Here is a 19,942-nt window from a genome sequence, read left to right on the forward strand (position 1 = left end):
CATATTCTGTAGAACTGCGACTTGTTTGTTGTGCAGGTTTTCCCCAGAAAAATGTCATCCTAATTGAAGACTCTAAATTGCTTATGACATGTAATATAAAATAAATATAATGGGAAAAAAAGTGACTTTGACCAAGTGCTTTCATGGTAATGTATAAGAAATAACCCTGTCATATTTCACACCAAATATAACAATTTCTGACATTGTGTGAGTCACTATACTTTAAATTGAGGGAATTGAGGGATTTTGGTAAGGTAGACAGGCAAGTATATAGTTTAATGATTTACTTTATATTATATTTATACTGCGGTGCCAAGTAAAGTCTGACAACATCTCGGAATAACATTCTACCAACAATTCTCTATGAATCATCTTGCAGTATCAACTCAGATGACGCATTATTTTGCAAGAATATCCAATTATGTTATATAATACCTAGACAATACATGCAGGGTAAGAAAAAAAAACATTTGTTTTAATTAGGTTCACATTTAAACCAAAAAGGACTCCAATTTGGACATGTGAATAATTTACAAATATAAAAAGAAAATGTATGAGTATTTAAATGGATATGTTGCTTGAGAGAATGATTTGCCTTGTGTTGAAAGCAATTATTTGCGTGGGTTGTGTGTTTATTCCCCAAGGGAATGGAACAGATTAATGACATTTCGATTAATTTTAATGAGGAAAATTGATTGGCAATACCAATGATCTGAGTTACAAGCTTGGCCACAAAACTAATTAAACTCATAAGTCCAGTCTTTTAGTCACCGCTACAAGCGTATATACAGTTGGCTGCAGTAATCGTCTGTAGTCCTGGCAAAAAAAGTGCATATTTTCACTTCAAGATACAAACGGAGGTGTCTTTGATCTTATTCCTGGCCTCTTTTTTTATATATATTTTTTAAATCTCTCCTGATTTCAAACGGGAGCAGACGTGTAGAAGTTGCCAAACAGCAGACAGATTATATCAACATAAAATAAGAGCATAGATTTATTATTCCCTTTTTAAAAGCCCAGCAGGTTGACGGTGAAACACAGGTTTGTTGCAATTCTCTGGAGCACATTAGATATGCTTAAAAGTTTATCATAATATAACAAAGGCTAAAATTCTAATATCTGTACATTCCTGAGTCACAACACATTGCTATGCTTGTTTACTTATTTCTGGAATAAATCCTATCTGTAAAATTCTTATAGAAAATGTGTGTCAATGTCCCTCACTGCCAAAAATGGTAGCCATCTTCTTTGCATTTTGCCCGAAAGGACGAGCTCTGATATATTCCGCTAAGGGTGAGTACAAACACATCTAGCATACTCTCTCAAACACACACTTATGCAAGATTAATTTATTACTCACTTTTTTGACCTAAATCAGTCAAATCCTGTATGTCTGAGAGGTCTTATTCATATATTTGGTAGCTCTCCCAAATACGCTTGTACATACAAAGCAATAAAATGTCCTATTTTAACACTGGAAGTAATTGGATATGTCGGACATTCTCTACAAAGCATGACTTCGGCATTACTCATCGTCCTAATTAGATTTTTGGACTCATGGAGAGTGAATAGATGTATATTCTACTTCCAGGAGTGTGCACATGGGAGCCATCAGCGATCTACCGTGGGAAGCCAAAGTAAACATTGCTGGCGATGAAAGGTGACAATCATAAATCAAGTGAAAGGTGTTGGCAACAGAAAAGTGGTAATGCATATTTACAATAGACATTAGGAACTAAGTATGCCTGATGTATAGCCACCTGTATTGGAAAAGTGGAAAACTAAAGCTTAATTTTAAGGTGCATCTAACAACACTATGCAAGTAAATATAAGTAGAAAATACTTTAAAAGAAACAAGTGCAAGACTCCTAATAAGTACTACGCAACAACTACATTTGGCATTGCAGGAGGTGTATTTTTAATCATTTGTTTTGTTACTGTGCTACTGCCAAAATATCCCTTCATGTCAAACTAATGCAAAGGAAAGTTAGAGATATTAGATTATTATACAAGCAGGTCTACTGTCATCTAAAACAATAAAGGATGTTTGATCTTACTTTTTTCTCTATTCAGTGTATAAGTACTATTTTTTTCGGTCTATAAAATGCTATTTTTGTCCTGCGCTATGTGCTTTGTGGCTTACATCCATTGCGGTTTACATATAAACAAATAGTTTTCTTATCAAAACTCTTGTTGGTGTTTTATAATGAGATGCACTAGATAGTCTAAAAAGTATTCCCTTAAAAGGTTGAAGATGTTGACACCACAGTTGTTATTTTCATGTGCACTCTGTAGGATACTGAATATTTTAAATATATACATATATTGGAAATAACAATTGGTATTGCATAAATAAGGGTTGCAAATGGTGTGTGCATATGTGGGTGGATGTGTGCTTTAGGTATGAGGAATCAAGTCTTAGAAAAGCTTCTTAGACTGCAATGACTAAGACAATGAATGCCCTCTATAAGCCACTTCTGCTGGATTACAATGAATCACTCGGGTAAATTTCTTTTTTTTTCACTCCACTGAGTGAAAGTCTGTCATCGAGGTAGGGTGAGTCTGTGACCTTTGAACTTTATTTATTAGCAACCACTCAACATCACTCCCAACTGGCCTACTTGCAAGCTTTTTGTGAGAGCAGGAAACCCGATTGAGTGCATACTACTTTGATTATAAAGTGCACTTAGATGTTTTTTACGAATAAGAGAAGACCCTCATATAGCTCAAATTGCAATTTGCCACCCGTAGGAGTGCAAGATGGCAAATTGCACTTCACCACTTCATTAATTGGTGTGAGGGATGTGTGACTTTCAAACTTGTAGGCATGACAACAGAAAACGATGATTAAACAGTGAATGGCTAATTTGAATTGTGACTATATTGTTTGTTAAGTTTATTTAGAGTTTGATGCATTTTAGACTGGGAATTTTCGGTTTTCTTTTCAATATATTATCAGGTAGTTTGTTAGCAGATTTAAAACAATGCGATTAAGTCTTCTGTTGGGGGAAAATAAATAAATAAATGTATGATATTTACCTTTTTCTTGCTGGATTGTGTATTACATCTAATGCCTTATAAATACCTGACCTATTTAAATGTTGGTCATAGGTAACGTGATTCCATTAAACTGTAAGCATGAATAAATGGTTGCGTTAAATTTAATAGCAGAGTGTTTTATGGTAATAGTGCACTAATATTTTATCAGCATTAAATGCAAGAATGGAAAATTAATCCAGATTAAATACTATTGACATGTATATTGCTTTTGAAGTGGTCATTGAAATTGTACAATTAAACAATGAGCGGTAGGTTTGTATTATTAATTGACCTGAAGAATTTGGTCAATTATGTTGAAGTTTAGGGATTTAAAATTTGGAATATTGATGTTTTCTTGTGTAGTTGTTCACCTGATAAGCAGTTCAGTGAATTGTCTTTCTTAATTTGTTTCCCAAAAACTTGCAAAGCAGAGCAAATTTTCCCATTAAAATGAATAGCAATAGAATTCCAACTCGAGCATCCAGTTATGTTTATGATATCGAGCTTTATAGGCTCAGATAAAAGGAAATAAATAAAGTCTTTATTGCCTCTTTGTTCTTCAGAATAGACCTGAAGCTTCCCGCCAAGCTGCTAAAACCCCCTGTCGCTTTCATTCCCTCAAACCAAATTGCATGATGGGATCAGAAACACAAACATCATTCTCATGTTTAACCTAAATACAGCATTTTTTTAAACAGCATTTAAAAAAAATGCTTTCTAAAGGCACTCTCACTTTAAATTTGGAGGTACTTTTCCCTCCTCCTTAATATATTAGACTTGCAAGCAAAAATGTATTTGGGAAATCCCTATTATTCATCTTACAATCTCAGAAATGTGAAGAAATGAATGCCATGCTTACCTTTCCTGGTTTCCCAAATCTATCAGAAGCGATTCAGCATATTTTTGCCTCTCGCTGACATCAGAGTTGGCCAGTTTCTTCACTTCACTGCGGACAAAATACCAAAACTCCTTGACACCATTGTCAACTCTTCGTCGTAACTCTTCCTGAGTGGGTCCAGGACCTGCAAGGGAAAAAAAAAACATGCTCAAAACAAGCCGCAACAAGATGACATTTCAAATAAGTGACAAACAAAAAGACTTCAAAGTATTTACAAGAGACTGGGATTAAATTGGGTAAATTGCAAGAGTATGCCAAAGGGTTTTTTAGGAATGTTTGTGCATTACATGACCATAAGTAGGCTAATGGGACAAAAGGAGGTTTGAGAAAAGCACCATTAAAGTTTTTATTTTCTGTCTCTAGGTGCTGCTTTGACCTCATTAAGAAGCCCTTGATCGCTCTGTTTTGGGCCTCATAGGGTCTATGTCTCTCTTTCCTATTCTCTCCGTGGGTTTTTTGCATACACAACTTGCAACTCGACACCCTACCTCAGCTAGGCAATGTGTAATAACCCACATGAATAACACAGCTGCTCTGGTTTCGACGGCGAGAAACAAAAAAATAAAAGCAAAGGGAAAGAAAGACAGCCTGGAGCAGGATGAGACAGAAAATCTGTCTCTACATTTCTTTTTTTTTTTTTACTTGCTAACTGGCATTCTCTTTTCTTCCCATGGTGAAAAAGCTAGAGGGTATTTTTAGCGTCGTCTTCCCCTGCGGTAAGATGGAAAGCCTGACCCTGTGCTGCCCTTCACGCTCACATGTCCCTCTTTATTTTTTCTCTGTCCGTCTATTTTCTTGGCTTTGGCTCGCATTGTGCCAGTGGGGCATTTGTGGTGCTTTGGCTTCATTCACACCTTCCCCATTCACCTGACAGCTTCCTTGCACTTTCTGACCAATGCTCAAGCTAGATGAATACACATAACATGTTTTGTGCAGGTTTATTATTTGACAACAATAAAAATGACTGTGCTTGCTTGATATACAAGTGCATTTGCAATGAATACTTCAATTTTGAAACAGTTTTGTACTGTTACGCTGCATGCAAAGTGAAATACTTCATTTTTTATACTTCTGATGATGATAGCTAGATTAGAATCATTTCATTGGATATGGTGCTCATGATGTAAGAACACCGCTACACACCCTTAAGGTCACATCATTAAAAGTCTAATGACTAATATCCATGGCAGAATTTTACTGTCCTTGAGCTGCTTTTTTGTGGACATGAATATAATTCCAGCAAAATCTAGTGAGAGAAGAATAACGAGAGCCAGAATAATTTTTACAGTTAGAAGCATTCCATAAATTCCAAAGTTTTGTTTAGTTATGGGGAAAGATCTTCAATGTGAAATTTGAATTTTTACATTATTCATTTTTCCTCTATCTTATCTTAGTTTTATTATTCATTCATTCATTCATTCGCAACACCACTTATTGTGGTTAGGGTGACATGTTGCTGAAGCCTATCCCAACAACACCCTAACTACTGTTATGTAATGAATGTATTTTCTTTTATGACCATTTTAGGAATTATTGTGCTTGGAGCTTTGTATTAAATCTCAAGATTACGCCTTTTATTTCCAAAATTTGACTGTGGATGGATTTTTGCTGCTTACCATCTCCTGTCAGCTTTTGGAAAGTGTGGATCTTCTGCTTGGCTCGGGTCAGCTGATCTTCCAATGAGCGCAGTCTCCCCGCAGCCAAGGATCCGACGTCAGCTTGACCCTCTGGTATTCTGGAGAAAGAGAAGTCAAAGATATATTGTATAAGGGCATATTATGTCAGCAGCATACAGTATTTCTTGAACGGGAACAATGAAACTGTGCTTCTTTTACAACCAGAATGACAAACAATAAAGATAAAATAGACATAATAATTAAAATTAATCACACATAGTGTAGCACTAAATGCAATGATTACTTTCATTGTCACCAGGGTGGTAGGATATTTTTTTTCCATTTTCAATTTGTGCACTTGTCAGCACTGATCCAAATTGTAAAGGTTAATGGGTCTCACAGTATCTTTTTTTTATTTATCACCGTTCAACCTAAGCAATCCAATAATGTCATTTGGTTTTATTTTTATTTGCCATTGGCCCTTCTGAGAAGGTTTTGAACCCCCAAAATGTGTTTCTTGGTGATGAATTGGCCTTTTTTTATTCAGGGAAATAAAACTTAAATAAATACAACTTGATTATACATTATCTTTGGGTCCTCCATGAATGGAGACTGTTTATCTTTCTGTTTTACCAAAATTTGGGAAATGCGGGGTCACTATTCACTTTTTTTCAGGCTGCACCAGAAATATTGGATAAGAAATTATATATATTTTTTTTTCATTGTGATAAAATAAGCAAAATCCAGTCTGGGGACTTGCTTACTTGATCGTCCATCAAATAAGTTACTGGACTTACTTCATGTACTGTGTTTGTCAGATACCACATCAAGAAAAGGAGTATTAAACAAATCTGTCAAGAAAATAAGAATTTCTTTCGCTTTGTAGCTGAAGTATTCAAAGGAAGTCTCAAAGACAAAATAAATAATGACCGAAACATTGAGTCAACAAAGGCTGGCTGACAAAATGCTTCTCCTATGACAGTCTCCATGGGGGGGGAGTTGAAACTTTGTGTGATAAAATAAATAAATAAACTAGGTTGCCTGAAAAATTCTATTGCCTAACATTCTGGGACTATATTAGGCAGATAACTTTTAAAATGAAAAAATGAGGGAACAAAGAGCTGTTAGAAATGTGGTCATCATTTTGTGCTTTGAAAAATGGCAGCACCACAATAAAAAATACATCAATGAATTGCATTTTCAATGTTACCGCATTAAGTTTAAATAAAAGAATTCAGAACAGTGGACAGAAAACCTATAAGGTTTATACACACAAAGTACCCAGAGCAAAATGTATGGGTAAATGTGAAAAAGGAGGCTAAGGTGACTGATGAATAACTGATGGGTCTCAAATTTAACTTTGAACTACCATAGCGGTAACCTTCATCACAATACATCAAACAGTGCTCTGCCATTGTGTATTGCATTTGAAGGTGTTGCCTACATGGTGGAATTTTTTTCTTCCTCTTAGAAGAGTGATAAAAACTGCAGAGAGTGACACATGAGCCCAAATATGAAATCCCTACAGAGTTCTTTACAATGCTTAGACAGATATAATGACAAAGAAATGGTTATCTAGTTGAAAGCAAGATCATGAAAGAGGAGCTCCCATTCATAACCAATTCGGGGAAAATGTTGCAGTGAATTGAGGACAACTGATTGACAAATACTAAAGCAAACCATAATAATAAGATGGGATGAATGAAAGTACTTGTTTTTTTTTAATGTGGCGAGTAATTAGTTTTTTTTATGTCAAATTCCTTCTTACAGACACTAAACTATTCCATGAAGATAAATAAAAACAATGCACCTGTCTAAAATTGAGAGATATTAAAAAAATAGGGAACTTGTTCCTACTGGTATATTCTGAGGAAAGTTAGTTATCACAGGCAGTATAAAATTTAAGAGGATTTACAACGTAGTAGTTATATTTTTCAAGGGTCAAAAGTTCCGAGAGACACTGCAGGCATTGAGCTTAAGATAAGAAACCTGATAATGTCTCTGTATAATTTATGTTTCACCATGACTAGAGGAAACACACAGTTGCTCAGTTTCACAAACCATCACTCATGTAGCACCTGTCAATGGCTGTCATTCTTTTTTGCAGCTTCTGTAATTTATAAATAGTTATAATCCATTTTAAAGCTAGGTGTGCTGAAACAATTTGTTAAAAGCCACAGTGCAGACAGTCAACTAATATTTTTTTAAAGACTAGAACTGAGTACAAATGAGTGCTATTGTACTGTACTGAAATACACTGGTACATTGGTGAAGTGCTGTAATGAGTCATCAAGGCATGGAAACTACATTTGCTTGCTGAGTGAGGAACATCAATCGCTAGCAGGCATGAGGATGAGACTAGAAACCACAACTTTGCTTCTTGCTGTTCTACCTCCAAGGCCATGAAAGTAGAAAAAAGATATGTAACTCCAATATTATGTAACATCATGTTGGACCCAGTTAAAGTAAAAAGAAAAGAACAAGGGATTTGGATATGTATTTCACATCCCTTTGTGACCATTTAAGTAGCATATATTGGTAGAAAGATGAGCTAGATTCATTCCCAAAGAGTCACTGAGACATTTCTGCTTAAAGTTGCAAGACCTTTCAAGGACCTTACCCTTACTCCATTGAGTTACACTTCTCAACAACCATACATTAGAGCTGACCTCCATTCTGGGTGACATAACTTCCCTTTTAAGTGGGGCTCAAACTGTGGCAAAACAACATGATACGCTCTTGACCACAGAAGTAGGTCACAGCAACGATAAAAAAGACAGGTTTGCTAGTATACACTCCAAATAGACTGAAAACATCCCATGAAATAAAGAGTGGTAATTTAACCTGCAAACAGACGCCGGAAGGAGAAACACCTTGCCCAAATGATCCCAGATGGCATCTCTAGGGGAACTACCAACATCTGTTATGGTACGTTGGTACCCATTTCACATGATGTTCAGATCTCGACATAACTTAGAACACTGTGGCAGATAATATATGTTTCAATATAGTATATGTAGTGAAATATACAGTATAGTGCATAATATCAAGGGTATGAAAAACTATTGATATTAAAACATGATGCCCTTGTACATTCCTGAGACAACCGATTTAGAATCCAGGAAAAGTCCATGCTCAAATGCATCTGGCTTGCATTGCAAGCAAAAGAAAGCTCCTTGATAAGATCTTCTCTGGTTTTAGCATTGAGTTTTGTCCCTGTTTATTGGCTTTTCTCTGCCCAATTTAATTAAAACTTGTTTTATCGTTTGTATCTTCTATCTAAAAGAAGCCGGTTAGCGTCACTAAACTATGCAGCTAATAGGATAGATGAACATCAGAAAGGTTTCTCTTAGAATGGATATAAAGGGGAAAGATGAATCCAGTCTGTCTTTTCATTTGGTGGGAATACCCACACAAACCACTTGACTCCAATGAGTCAAGCTAATGAAACCAAGGAATGCAGCAGAGAGGGTGAGATAAATAAACACAGTAATGAGCAAAAAACCCAAGAAACCCAATAAAAAAAATCCTATTTGCTTTGAAGTGCATGAAAAGTAAGATTATTGTTGCATGTCAGTCAGTGCTTCTAGCAAAGGCTGGTTAGATAATTGATGCTCTAAAATATATGGGTGGTTTGCGTATTTAGATTGTGTCGAATCAGTTATCTTGGTCCAACACATCTTCCTTTGCTGTACAAAAAATGTGACCACAAACTAAACAGCTATGACCCCAACCAAGTAAATTGATTTTGAACAGGGAATTCTTGATTTGTATGCTGCAATGGTTTATAACTTGCATTTGAATGGATGCCTTTATTAGAGAGATTAGCCACCACAATTGATGCATTGTATGGTGACATTTGTTTAACTGGCCTGGACACCACTGACACATGTCACATTTTGCAGCATCATAATTTTCAGTCTAGTAGTGGGTAGATGTTATCATGAACATTCTCGTGAAGGTTAACCATTAACAGAGGTAAAGTAATTGTTGCAGATTTTAAGTTTCAACAACTTCTACACCCAAACAACCAATCAGTCAACATAAATTAAGAGGATGTGTAATATTGTTCAAAATCTGAGATGAATCACATACTTATAATTCAAGTTCCTGAATATTTCCCAGTCCTTTCATGCAAAACAGAACTGATTATATAACTACAAGCATTTTCTTGAAATTGTCCTGTTTAAAACCCACATAGCTGTTTCCATACACACCACAATTCTATTTCAGCCTACTTTAAATTACACTTAAATTCCCTGTCAATAGCACAAAACTGAATAAATAAAAATGCCACCAAAGCTGCAAGGTTGGATGAACTCTGAATCTCAGCAGCCATCGTATATGCTTACACTGATTGGTGGTGGGCCACTGCAGCCAGAAACAAATTGACAAAATAACAAGAGCACGTAATTGATGGATCAACAATTTCTACAATTTGAAAAAATCCCACCATAGCACAGAAACAATGTTCCCAATGTACAACATCTAAGTGCCACTCTTTATTACCTATATGGCAAAAACAAACAAGCCACCAGAGGAAATCTAGGAGTCCAAATCCCCACTTGCACTTAAGTAGTACTTTTGAAGAGTCCATGACAACACGGAAACTGTTATGATCTTTAGGCCAGATCGTCCATCACTTGTCCTCACAACATTCAGCTATTAGTCCCCTCTGCATCACCTCTGTCTGCCCCCATCACTCTGTCGGTATGCCCAGGGATCAATCAGGAGCTCATCGCTCAGCTCAGCTGTCACGGTCACCTGTCTCACAATCAGGCCCGACGAGTGTCACTGCGTCCACTTGAGTCGTAGCTCAGTGTCTGAGGTGAGTGGCAGCTGCAGAGAGGGCGGAGCCTGATTGATAAAGCAGCTCAACCCTTCGCTCACCTCCTATTATTGTTACTGGCTCAATGGGAGGTTTGTGTGAGCATCTTGAGTATTGAAACAAAAAAAAAACTGAATTGGATTGTCTATAGTTCCCTGGCACATCTTGTTTGTAAGCTGATGAGTGTATTGCAGGCTGCAGACTAAAATATATAGAACAATACATATAATATAGGTAATAATTAGTACGATGGGTTACTGAGTCATCCGATTGACTGTATAAAACATCGGTATGCCGTCAAACCGGTTATCAGCACGTCTATACTCACGTAGACACTTGAAGTGCATTGTGTGCAATTTGCCTTGATTATGCATAACACGAACTAAGTTCAAACCTCTCATTCGCTACACAGCAGATTGCTTGTCTCTGTAACTCCACACAAAAGCGCGAGCCCCCTTTCATTAATGAAAGTTTTACAGTCTTGAATTTGAATGAGAGGAACGAGCATGGCATGCAACCATCGTGAAAGGTTTTTAATGTCTTGAGTCAGCAGGATACCTTTCAAAAAGCATTTCAGTTTGTCGAGACTGACACATTCAATGTTCCCTGTCCAAACTAGGAGGTCATGGCAGGCAGTGAACTGGGTCAGACGTGGGCTGAGCAAGTCAATCAGAAAGCTAGTGAGTTGCTACAAAGTCAGTGGGTCTGTGACAAAGGTCTGCAGGCGTTATTTTGGCCCGGTGCCATGTGTCCGTCAGCAGTTTGGTGGGGGAAACGAAGCAGATGAAAATTACAGTGGGGAGCATGAATGCTCGCTCCATGTATATTAGGACAGTACTAGAAGGATAATAGACACTCATGGATGAGGAGCTATAGATGTTCTAGCCAACCTATGCAGAAATAACGCCAAAATGGAACATTTTCCAACTTGGGCTGTCAAAAAAAGAAAAGATCTATGACTTATAATCGCTTGAGGTATTAAGGTTCAATTTGGGGCAATACATGAACATATATTTTGAATATGGAGAGAAAACTTGACTGCTGAAACTCACAGCAAAGAAGAAGAAAGCTCAGCCAAGCTGAGTAGATACTGTGAAAAGGAAGAACAGCATTTGAGGCCTAAAATGTAAGACAACCGGCTCACAAAGCTTAAGGTGTTTGTTTCAGATTTGGGACTTTTTTTCTTATACAGCAATAGTAATGTAGAGTCCTAGTCAAACACTGTCAGTGCTTCAGTTTGGTATGAAGAGCCAAAACTTAAAAATAAGCAACAATCATACAGAGTGTGTCAGAGACCCATCTGGACCCTTGGTTGATTCAAAGGCACTTTGATTTTTTCCCTTCTTCTAATGCCATGAATTCAACATTTGTTGCAGGGCCAATTTTGAATAATAACAAAAAGCAATAGACTCGATCAGGGACCAGCTGTCTGTGGCTATGCATGTGTGTGTGTTTTAGAGTTAGGGGACATTGATGAAGGCACTACTTCAAAGTGAATCTGAATATCAGAGAGAAGCGGCAATGACAACATCTGAGGCGCCAGTTTTCTGTGAACGTAGCACACATCAGGATCCACCAATGTTGTCCCTGCTCATGTGTCCACAGTCATAGAAGCTTTACCCCCCGAAATGGACCTATTGTTATTGTGCTAAGGAGAAACACAGTCAGCATTGGAGGAGTAGGAGGAGAACCATCTGTTTCTCCATTAGGCAGATCCTGAATGTGAGAAAGATGCTGCGTGGTTAATGGGCTTAAACAACAACGCTGTTGTCTGCCAAAGTATAATAAAGCTACAATAAAATCTGCTGAGGACTGTGACTATCCATCTCTGTTTGTCAAAGAGTGTTTTGCACCATCACTGATTGGCTTTTGATGAAACTTTGCTGCTACATTTGTTTGTTGAAATGCCTGCCTAACACAATATACTGATGCAATCAGAGGTTGAGATTATTGAATTCGGGGAAATAAAGAAAATCCTCATCAACACATTGCTGCATATGGGGATTTGTAAAATGACTGATTAGACCACTTGGGACCGAGAATGCCTTTTTAATCAATTTACTGGACTTGAGGAAATGAATGAAAATGTATTTTGCTGAAGCAAAACTTTGGCAAGACAAAAAATAGTTTTTTTTTAGACTTCAATGTTTTTAGGATAAGTGTCACCAGCTAAAATGGAAATGATGGACCTGATGGTGTCACATAATTTGGGTTTTTTAAATACTTTCTTGTCTGGTAGATAATTCATTCTTGACTGAGGTACCTTAAGATAATGTTTGTCATTTTTCTTTTAATGTTGTTAAAGGTTTTGAATATTTCACCCTCACTGAGTTCAAATTATAAAAGGCAGTGATTCATCTTTTTAATATAAAACTGGCATTCTTAGAATTTGCTGTATTCATGATACAGGTCAAGGTAAGAGATGTCGCTATTACCAATGGTTTTTGTGAGCCTTCTCTACATTAAAAAAAATAGTATAACTTCTGAATTCTGCAATATTTTCTTAAATTTGGCAGTTTCCACTTTGGTGAAGAACGACATGCTTTTCAATGGAAATTGAGTATATTCAATGTATAGGCTTTTTTTCTGTGAGTTTTATCTACCTTATGAAAAAATAAGCATTTTGTGGCAATAATGAACTAATGAAAAGTGTCCTATTGTCCCTTTCATTGTTGTTGGTTGCCCTAAAAGTAGTGCAAGACCATAAAGCACCAGTAAACACAAAAGACAACTACTTGGCAAATCAATTTCATGTATCATTACCTGAGTGATTCAGCCATACGCCGCAGGTCTTCATTCTGCTGCTTGAGTCGCTCCAACTTGGCCAGAATTTTGGAAAGCTCTCGGCTGGAGCGCTCTGGATGTTCACTGTCCCTTACCAAATGACCACCGATGTAGAAGAGTAGCGTGCCCCAGGCTAATAGCACCAGGGTGATCCAACGCCATGAACCGGCCCAAGGCCGCATGATGTGATCACGCCCAAATTGCTTCCTGATGTGCTTGTACCCCAAAGAAAACTGTGGTCTACCGGACGATCCACTAGAGTCCTGTCACCAATGGTAATGTAGTGCCAAAATTAGCATTGGCATTTTTGCAGGGATGGTAGACGAAATCAAAGAGTTCTGGGATGCTTTTCTAGATATTAGCCAGCTTTCCCTCCTTTAGTATAGCATGATGAGCTTGCTTTGGTGCCTAGTTGGTGGTCCTCTTCACTCAAACTGCTTAACAGACTCCGTCAAATCCCTTTGGAATATTTTATTCAAGTTGTGCCCTGCAAAAATAAAAACACAAGGACAAGAACGTTGAGTCACTCATAAGATTTTGCACAGATTTTAGAATATTTGTAGTCTTTTGATCCACCAAGGAAGAGTTACGTGCAGTGTAAGTCATAGTAATTCATAGTTATATACATTCAACAGACTACTAATGGGTCAGTGAAGATCAAAAACCTCAGTAGACATCGACCAACAATTTAATCTGCATTAATGGAGAAAAATAAAACTATTCCACGACATACTACTTGCAACATTCGGATAGTAGAGTGGCAGCCGAATCACTTTGGCGAGCAAGCTGAATCAAACCAACATCTTGCAGATGTTTGACTCCCTGCAGCCATGTGAGAATGTAATACTGTCAAGGTAAAACGTCAAACTCAACTTTACAGAGGGAATAGAAGAAAAATCCCCCGATCATCGTTTTCTTCATCCCCGAGCAGTAGGCGAGAGATGGAGATGGCCACCTGCTGGGTTTATGAAGCAACCTTCCCTGTCATCTCCCTTAATAAAGCTTAGCCAAGGTGGTTGGGTACTGCCGTATGTTGAGATAAAGAATTACAGTGGCAGCTATGTGTATAGTCCATAGTGTACATACTATCTTCCTAAACCTAGTACCACAGCAATATGGAATAATACCCAGCATGGGGAGGATGGTATTGATTGACAAGATCACGGAGTCCCCTGTGTATCTATCTACGAGAGTTGAGCAGAGTGAAGTGCTCCTGATGGGATTTGCCTGGCAGCAAGGAAGCAGAAGGCTGACAGTAGCCCATTTCGTTTATAATAGTAACAGAAAAAGTTAGGTCAAAAACTATCTGGTACTTCCGTTGCCACTGCAACAACATTCCGAACTCCTTGTGGTGAACCTAAGCAAATTGTAGGTATCTCTTTATAGTGAGGTTGTTAAGCTATGTAGGTCAAAATAGTCAAGAATGACTTGAATCTAGACAAAAGAGATAGGTTTGTGTTGAGGCTTTTGGAAAATAAGGATGCAAGAAAAACTTGTTAGACAAATGTTTCAAAAAAAAGAAGGTTGTTGTGTTTTGTGGGACTAATAGGTCATGATGACAACATGTTTTGTAGAGTTTATAAGTGTCCTGTCAAAATATTCTCTTTCATCCCTCTACTGTTGATGTCAGTGCACAGAAAATAGAACAGTTATCCGTGCTACAGTGCTGCTACAGTTGTTGTGACTGACCTCACTCAACACAAGGGCCACGGCTCTTATAGTATGCAGGCTTCAAATGTGCTTATTTGAGTTTTATTATGGAAAATAAGAGCTACAGGAGGCCCGTACTCTAGCAGCTAATACACAACTGGGACTTAAGAAAAATGCAGCCTTTTCACAGTGTATGAAAGCCATAATGAGGTTTATGTGTCGAACAATACAAGTGCTTAATAAAAAAAAAAAAAACTATTGGATCAGACACACAATGGCTGCTAAATAGAATAGCTATTCTACTGGAAGTTTAACTCAGTGGTATATTTGTATAATATTTCTATTTTGAATTGTAATCAGTGGGAGGGTTAGAATATGGGGTTGTCATTAAAATCACATGTATTCACTCCTGCAAGTAAATCTTATTGTGAGTCAGTTTGCTACAGGGGTCATCTATCACCTACTGTAGGCTTGAGTCTGTAGGCAATAAGCGACAAGATGAAGTCCACCACTGAATTATGCATCAAGCTCAACTGAGGGTGGCTTCCATTACACTAACATGCCTACTCTGGAACAGCCATGGGAGCATTACCTCCAGCATGAATATACTTTTCACTTCTCCTCTATGTGAATGCAATGTGATACTCGTATATCTATTATATGCGTACGTGAGGATAGACCATAACATTATGTTTTGCAATTGCGATGAAAATGTTTTATTTCATATAAATATTAAAAATAATGTCAAAATTGCCAAATAGCATGGATATAAGTAACGTGAAACTCAGAGGTTTCTAGGCAGAGTTTATCAACAATCTTGCAAGCAGAAATTGCAGTAGCCTGTAATATTTTGTTTAGAATCTTAGTCATTTTTTTCCAATTCCAGTACAAGTACAGATAGAGTAAAGGCACCTGGAAATATCGAAAATGTGTGCCACAACACCGACATTTTCATAATGCAATAATACAGTCTAGATTTGAGAGATAGAAAATGGGGCAACATGATAAAATTAACAAAGAATGTATTTGTGTTAATGTATAATTAGGGGTATTTAAAAGATATTGTGTACCAAGGTCAAACAGATTTATGTGATCATTGAAAGTGCCACAAACACTCATCAGCAATGTGGGAATCACAACATTAACCAACATAGACAGCAAAATGCAGTAGCAATCAAATAATCCATTGTACGACCTCAAATATTTTGCTGAACAATAGAGTCTAAAAGCATTCCAATTTAGTACCAGCTGTTGCCACCACTCTGCCCACAAATAAAGTCTAAGCAGCTTTACTGGTAATTTTTGTGGGCGGGCTTGTGGTTCATATTTTAAACCTTTTCAGCAAGATGGATATGAAAGTGTTAGATTTCATACAAATGAAAAAAGATGAGGTTTCTGGACCTATAAAGTTAAACAGATTTTGATTGAAATGTTGCAAAGTGCAATATCCAAATTGCTGCATGTGCAGTTTGGTGATTAAGGGCAAAGATGTCAGGTTAAAATATTATCAATAAAAGTCAGGGGCACTACAGATTTGCTGCCATCTTCAAATGACCCACCACTATGCAGTTGCGAGAAACCTAAGCATGGAGGGCACATTTTATTTTTGGACCAACATTAAATCTCCTACTCTATGGCACGTATAATAGAAACATAAAAGCACCGTAGGCTACCTATGAAAATGTATCGTAAGGTATACACAAACTATCCCCACTCTTCAATATGAATCTAGCACAGTTATCTGATATCGCCAAAAGTTAATCCTGAACTTGCTCTGAAAAGAGTGGGTACCAACAATCATTCTAATGTACTTACAAACCCATATTGTTGAGAATAATTTGAACTCACCTGACTTGGTGAGACAGGAATTGTAAAAATTGACAACCAGGAAGAAAGGTTTGTACTACTGTCATGCATAATTACAGGAGTAGTGTTCATAACACTTCCAACACTCACCAAGAAATGTGAAACCATTCCAATATACAAGCTCATATTGTTGAGTATGGTTTGAGGTCACCTGACATATTGGGATGGGACTTGTAAATATAGCCAACCAGGAAGAAACACGTGTGCTTTTGTCATGCATAATTATAGGAGTAATTAGTTGTAACGCTCATAACAATGGCAGGTTTTTCCAATTCAAAACTTGTGACAACCGGTTTTCTAATTGACAGGCCAGGATTTATGTATTTGTTGATGCTCTCTACAGGAATAACAATTCATTTTTTTCCCATCAGATATAAAGCAGCATATTCTTGTAATTTAAATTCAGAAGTTTGGGATTTTTTCTTCAACTTCAAGAGCATATGAATGTAGTGTAAAATTTCAAAGTTTTACTTGGAGGATAAAAAGTATGGCATGAAATACTAGAAGATGAATACGAATTGCAAAAATCTTTAACGCAAAGAGAATGCATGCAACTATAATCAGCAAAAAGAGCAGAACTGATGATTTGATAATTGCACAAAAGAATGATGAAAGACTTCAGGTCAAGTAGGTTGAAATGAATACAATATACAAGTCCCAGAAAAGGAAACCCCATGAATAATGAGACGCACAGTCAAATGACATTGAGCAATATACCTCCTGCACATATACATACATTATAACACACACTGCAACCTGAAGAAACCATGCAATATGCCCCCTGGGATTTGTGAATAGTATGGCAAAAAAAAGCAATTTCAATGGCTCGTAAGTGCTTTATAAAGATGACAGACTGATTAAGTGAACAAAATGGTGAAGTAGAATATGCCAAAGCAATCTCAGGTGACTTCAGGCAAAAAAAATAACAATACAATATAAAAAATAACTAATCTATATAAATAAGATTGGCATATCGAACTGGAAATTGGGGCAAGCAAGCTTAGAGGATAAATTCATCAAGAGACTTTTACGATTGTGCATGAATAATGTTGAGAGACAAGTTTGTGCAGAGTGACACCCTAGTGTCCTGACGTCTGCAAGACAGGTAATTGCGCCTGTTGTTTAACAGCCTGAGCTAGAACATAGCCGTGGGCATTGTTTCCGCCACAATGTCAATTTTGTCTTCCATTATCTAAATTGGTAGCAGGAGGATATTGGGAGCATGTGTGAAAACTAAAACCTAAACGTAATAAAATGAGTGACAGCTGTATGTATTCTACTTCAGTGCAACCTGCAGCTAAGTCACTATTAGTCCAAGGGTTCGGGAATGTTTTTGACAGAAAAAGCCATACACAATTCATATTTTCAAATGTTATTCCTCGAGAGCTATACTCAGAATTTAAAAATATACATGGAAATGTGTGCATTATTTTCTGTCATTTCACCACTTTTAAATAACAACATTCTCTGAATTCTTTTGACAACATTGCTACACTATTGCTAATCAATGAGTATCAATGAAACTACGCAAAATGTGGTTGTCAATATCTGATTTTAACACATCTTTAGGGGAAAAAAGTCTGAATCTACAAAGGCCAAAAGTTTTAAGTATAGTTCTATTTCAGCAAGCACTGACTGGATCCAGTTTGGCATCAAATATGGCGGTAAATAACTCTGCTTCCTCTCCAAGGTTCTCACTTTAAAATATATGCTGACAAAGATAGAAACACCAACCCATAAAAATCACATAAACAAATTAGTGAGAGGAAAGTTAGTGGTAATGGTTTATGCAAACAAGTTTCTAATTAGAACCGAAAGACATATGATCAGCAGTAAAAATTTAAAAAAGCATCGATCATTCTTGTTTTTTCATGGAAATTTATGTCCAAATAAAAAATGTGGGCCTGTGCAATGGCCTCACCTGCCATCCTAAGATGCCTCATGATGAGTGAAGGTGGATCCCAGTGCCGAGACATGTCAAGGTCGGCAATTTAAATTTGCTGTGTCAGTAAGGGTGATGAACTGGCTCTGCATTGGGTTGAGCGTGTGTTTGTGGCATAGGGAAGGAGAGAAAAAAGGAGTCTATTTCGTTCGAGCAGCTGCAGCTGAGAATTTATAGGGAGGGAGTGTCATTTGAAAAATGATCATTTATTTTCTACGCAGCAGTGTTGAAAAACACCATTTTTGAGGAAAGCCAATATCACAAAGAACCTTGGCCATCATTATTATCTCTGTAAAAATGTCTGGGATATCCATCTATTGGAGGTATATTACACACAAGCTCACACACACACACACACATACTTCTGCTAGTTCTGCTCTCTGTTCCTTGGAATGAATCCCATTGATGGCTGACCTTTACCGGCAGGGAGTGCCTGGGATGAGTTTGTGAGTTAGGCTTGTCAGGGAGGCTCTGTCATAACCTGGCAGAGCATGCGCCAACCGTCCCTGAGTATCTGGAGATGTTTAATTGGTGATGAAATACACCAAGAGACATAGTGATAGATGACGACTGGCAGTCGCAGAAGTATAAAGAAGGATAACGCCAAATGATGTTAAATCACAAGTTGCATCGGCGGTGATTAATAATCATAGCATCTATTTTGAAATTCAATAATTATATCTCAAAGTAATTGAGATGAAATAGTGTGCAGTACTTGTCAGTAAGCAGGAAAGGCCATGTGTTATATTTTGCGGTGTATATTATATTATCCACATTGCCCACTGTTTATTGAACGAATGAGTATTTAAAGTTGTAGTGAATGATTTTATGTGCTATCATGTCATTGTAAATAGCTGGAAAAGCAGATTGCATTTCTATGGACTGCAGACAAGACCTTTAGTACTCCAACTTCCAACAATGTAATTCTCAATGGAAAATATGAGGGGTTGTTCATTACATTTAATAAGGGAAATATCGCTATGCATATTTGTATTGTCAAATATAAGCCACATTTCTTCAGAATGTTAATTATAATTTGAAACACATCCATCCAATGCCAAATAAAACAGCACCTCTGTTGGCCTCAGCCAAGTGACGCACATCCCTCCATTTCAATTGTTTCTATTAATCAACAAGCATTTCCAGACAGTAAACAAATAGCCTCTTTAAAGCAGTCCATGTTCACAGTACTCCCTCACCTGACTGTTTGTTTGTCTCCAAGTTTGATTACCAATTTCCCCAAAATTGAGAGTGACAAAAAAACTCCTCCTATTCTCCTACAATAAACTCCTAATAAAACACCCTGGCTCAACCAAGCT

At 37.2% G+C, this 19,942-nt stretch overlaps 1 protein-coding gene across 2 annotated transcripts in view; it reads right to left on the reverse strand.

Moving 5' to 3' along the window:
- Positions 1-19,942, reverse strand: part of fut8b (fucosyltransferase 8b (alpha (1,6) fucosyltransferase)) — a 64,854-nt gene that overhangs the window by 19,785 nt on the left and 25,127 nt on the right. For both annotated transcript variants that reach the window (XM_077711542.1, XM_077711534.1), the window contains 3 exons: positions 13,145-13,652; positions 5,554-5,672; positions 3,899-4,061 (listed from right to left, as the gene is read on the reverse strand). In XM_077711542.1, coding sequence (XP_077567668.1) covers positions 3,899-4,061; positions 5,554-5,672; positions 13,145-13,347 — 485 coding nt within the window. In that variant the 5' untranslated portion in view covers positions 13,348-13,652. The remainder of the gene's footprint in view (positions 1-3,898; positions 4,062-5,553; positions 5,673-13,144; positions 13,653-19,942) is intronic.

Source organism: Stigmatopora nigra, chromosome 2 (genome assembly GCF_051989575.1).
Source record: "Stigmatopora nigra isolate UIUO_SnigA chromosome 2, RoL_Snig_1.1, whole genome shotgun sequence".
In the NCBI taxonomy this organism is placed as follows: Eukaryota; Metazoa; Chordata; class Actinopteri; order Syngnathiformes; family Syngnathidae; genus Stigmatopora; species Stigmatopora nigra.